This window comes from Tupaia chinensis, unplaced genomic scaffold, assembly GCF_000334495.1.
Source record: "Tupaia chinensis unplaced genomic scaffold, TupChi_1.0 Scaffold000468_1, whole genome shotgun sequence".
NCBI classification, from domain to species: Eukaryota; Metazoa; Chordata; class Mammalia; order Scandentia; family Tupaiidae; genus Tupaia; species Tupaia belangeri.
Genome location: NW_006159977.1, coordinates 86,681 through 90,246, shown reverse-complemented (window position 1 = coordinate 90,246; position 3,566 = coordinate 86,681). Strand labels below are relative to the sequence as shown.

The following is a 3,566-nucleotide window of genomic DNA, read 5'->3' as shown; positions in this document are numbered from 1 at the left end:
CATGGCAGGTACAGCCAGTTCCTAGAGCGTAAGCCGTCAGAGGCCCTGACTGCCCTCGTTTGTGAGAGCCCTCTTTCTGAGAGTGGCAGATAGGAAAGATCAGCCCCTACCAGTTTAGTATGAAGATCACATCCAGATTTCCCAGGGATTGTTCTCATCTAATGGAAACTGAAGTGGGTTCACAGTAAGTGTGCACCTACCTGAATGGGTCTGGGAAGCGTGTCGTTCTCGCCGCAGAGAATGGACAGGGGCTGGTCAAAAAGCGATGCTTTCAATTCTGGCTCCAAAGCCCCAGGGAGATCTGATGAAGGGGAGAGCCTTCTCGAGAGAAAGGGCCAGGGCAGCACCTTCTTTCTCTTCTTAACTTCTACGGCCAAAAAAACAGGGCGAAAAGAAGAGTTAGTAAGCACAGATCCAGATAAGAAAGTGGGTACTTGGCCTCATAATGTCACCTCTGGTATGCCGTGTGGGGGAAAAGCTGTGAAACGCTGAGACAGCAAAGGGTGTGAGTTTTAATCTAGAAAAAACAACCAAAACCAACCACACTGTTACCAGGGCAACTGGCCCCTAAACACCAACACCATGGTTCCTCAAAGTCTCCACCTTTCCTGTTTTTACCAGTTGTTTGCTTCAGAAAATTATTATAGCAAAACCTAACTGCAGGTCGTAAGCAACCATCTTAATGTATTGGTCTCAATAAATGTAGCGAATATTCTGATACGAAATAGGCTATTTTAATTTCCTCCTTTGACTGGTGAACAAAATGAAACTTAGAAGGAGAGGAAGTCATTTGCTCAAGATCCTTTCGAAGATCCTTTTGAAGGTGCCATTAACCGGACCCACACCTGCAGCAAGCAACCACCAGAGGGCACTCCAAACCTCGGTGGGTCCCCTGGCAGTCACCTGGGTTCGCAGGTGCAGCCTTAGGACAGGGCCAGCATGGATTGCAGAAGGCCTGCACCTGGACCTGTCAGCTGGGTACTGGCAGTAAAACATCACCATGATATTTTATTTTGCCAAAATCCAGGGATGTGTGTACTTAGAAACTTCCTTCCTTCTTTTCTCTTTTTTTTTTTTTTTTTTTGAGATTTTTGCTAAAGGGTACATACACTTGCTGGAGAGACAGAGAGCGACAGAGAGAGCTCAAGTAAGAAATCATCCCTCAGGGAGATGGCCACACCACAGTCCTTTCTCCTCCATTCTCCTCTTGGGATTTTGGGCACGCAGGCACACGTGCCCAGTGTAAGTGTCAAGCCACCGGGCCTGGGAATCGAGCCATAGTTGGCCATGTGGGAGTACAGCACCTTAACCACTATGCCACCTGCTGTCCCAAAGGCTGTATTTCCTAAATGGGTCGCCACATGTTCCTATATGTTCTATACTGGCAAGTGGAAGAAGGATGAGAGAGAAGTGGCCTGTCCTCATACAGGTCAGGAAAAGTGGATCAGGGGTGTGCTATAATGAGATGCATTATGAAAAAAAATCAAAAGTAAACAGTGGGTTCTTTGGGATTTGAGGCGGGCAATGATTGCTTCATGGGCTCTCTGGTGCATTCTCCATTAGACAGGGAAGAAAATGAAAAGGCATGATGTATTTTTCAAATGTACTCATGCTTTAATTGTCAAAATATTCATGGCCAGGAGATTGGTCAGACCCCCTAAAAGCCCTTCGTAGAGCTGGGGGCTTGGCTTAGAGAGGATGAGCACTCTCTGTTCTAGTGAGCTGGAACATGCCTGCCATGTAAGAGTTAATGTTCTGTGGTCTTTAAAAGAATACTTAGAAAAAAAATTCCTGGTAGAGTAAGAGCACTGTGGTTTTGCAAACCGAGAACACAGGCTGTGAGCGCTTACATAAAGGATCAGTATGTTTTCAACACTCACCAATTAGCTGGCAAAGGCTGTCTTCGCTCTCACATGATACCAACAGGGGCTGGTCCTTGATATCACCCTACAAATACATTTATTTCAGTGAAAATAATGGCTGGAGAAGCCCAGCATTTCCCCCAAAACTACACTCGCATTTCGTTCATTCTTAAGAAATCTGTAAGAATTAAGTCACTAGAGTGCATTGATAGTTTTTCTAGCTTCTAGAATCAATAGTAAAGTCTTAGTTGTCATATAAGACCCCAGCTAATGTGTTTAATTTACCACGTTTATGACATTAATTTTCTACTTTGATATTAAGCAATCCAAATAATGTTCAATGAAAACAGAACATTTTCTAGCTTCTCATACAGTACAGATGAAAGTTTTAAAAATTGCTTTTTTAATGAAAAGGGCATTAGTGCCAGGCATATAGTAGGTACTCCACAAGGAAGGCACTCAAACACTTCTGAGTAAGTACGTTTACTTAGAAAATAGTCACACACTAATTTTAGGTGCCCTCCGTTCTCGAGTATCCTGTGTGGGTGCTGTCTTCCCTCCTTACCTCTGATTGACACCCGATCAATGTCTCCATAGTACTGTCATTTAGTGTTTTGGACTAAAAGAGAAAGAAGTAAGATTAGGTCAACCTCCTCGGACTCTTCCCCAGAGAGAACAGGAATGACTGAAGGCAGAAGGGACACCTACGGCATTGCAGCTGCTTATCAGCTTCATGGACGTTCGTGCCGACTGTCCGGTGCAGAATTTCACTCCCGTGTGGCTTCGGGTCTGTCTACGACAAGTCACATGGAACACAGTTAGGAGGCACACGCACAGTAAATTGCCAATTTCAGTGCCACTTGGCCAAAACGCAGAGTTTGAAACTTCGATAGAAAGTTCTCAAGTCAGTTCTACATTGCCAAAGGTCTTACGCTATTAAGAGCAGCATCTGGACTTACTTATTCTGAAATTACTTAAGCCAGATGCCTTTACCAGCCCGGACTTTGTTATTCTCATTTACATTCCCATCAGCAGGTCATCGGAATATTTGCAATATTATGATTAATAATTTATTAATATTATAATTCACCAAGAGCAGTGAACTTTTTCTGGAGTGCTCACTCTGCCAGTGCTTTGCATGGATTTGCTCATCTGAGCCGAAAAGGAGAAAACCTATTCCCACAATGCTATCTACAGCAGGCATAAAAGAAAAATGACATTTACAAAGAAAGTGCAGCCTTTACGCTGAAGCCAAGCCTCCCGTCTTAGTCTGACGCTGGTGAGCGTCCCCCGGGACGGCAGCTTCTTCTCTAGTCCTGTTCGTTCACTCACCCAAGCAGGGCTTCTAGTCGGAGTTCTTTTCCCGCTGGTGGACTGTGGAGAACGGGAGGGACAGCATGACACTGCTGCTGCCAATCCAGGGCGGAGAGGAGACCGAACTGCGCTCGCTTCACGTGTTCCGCGTTATATTCGGGAGGGGGCGGGCAGGTGGAAATTCAGAATATTACTGAGACCGGAAAGCACATCATGGGCTGTCACACAGACAGAGCCGGCCAGACGCCGGAGAGCTCTCATTTCCTCATTCCTTTTAGGGCAGCCACAGGGCTTTTTTCTCCCCCCACCCCCTTCCACTTCAAAGTGAAGAAATCTATAAACTCCGAGGGGTGGAAAAGATGACATACCGTCAACCTATAGGTAAGGCTC

General features: G+C 45.5%; 1 protein-coding gene across 9 annotated transcripts in view; it reads right to left on the bottom strand.

The window, feature by feature from the left end:
- The window catches only part of TAGAP (T cell activation RhoGTPase activating protein), a 12,060-nt gene extending 8,709 nt beyond the window's left edge, over positions 1-3,351 (bottom strand). Inside the window, exons 1-5 of one of the 9 annotated variants that reach the window (XM_006155774.2) lie at positions 3,195-3,351; positions 2,571-2,655; positions 2,428-2,481; positions 1,881-1,947; positions 201-367 (exon numbers count right to left, since the gene is read on the bottom strand). In XM_006155774.2, coding sequence (XP_006155836.1) covers positions 201-367; positions 1,881-1,947; positions 2,428-2,481; positions 2,571-2,597 — 315 coding nt within the window. In that variant the 5' untranslated portion in view covers positions 2,598-2,655; positions 3,195-3,351. Of the gene's footprint in view, positions 1-200; positions 368-1,880; positions 1,948-2,427; positions 2,482-2,570; positions 2,656-3,086 lie in introns of all 9 variants that reach the window. The other 8 variants (XM_027774676.1, XM_027774677.1, XM_027774678.1 and 5 more) reach the window with 8 other exon arrangements.
- Between the last annotated feature and the right edge of the window lie 215 nt (positions 3,352-3,566).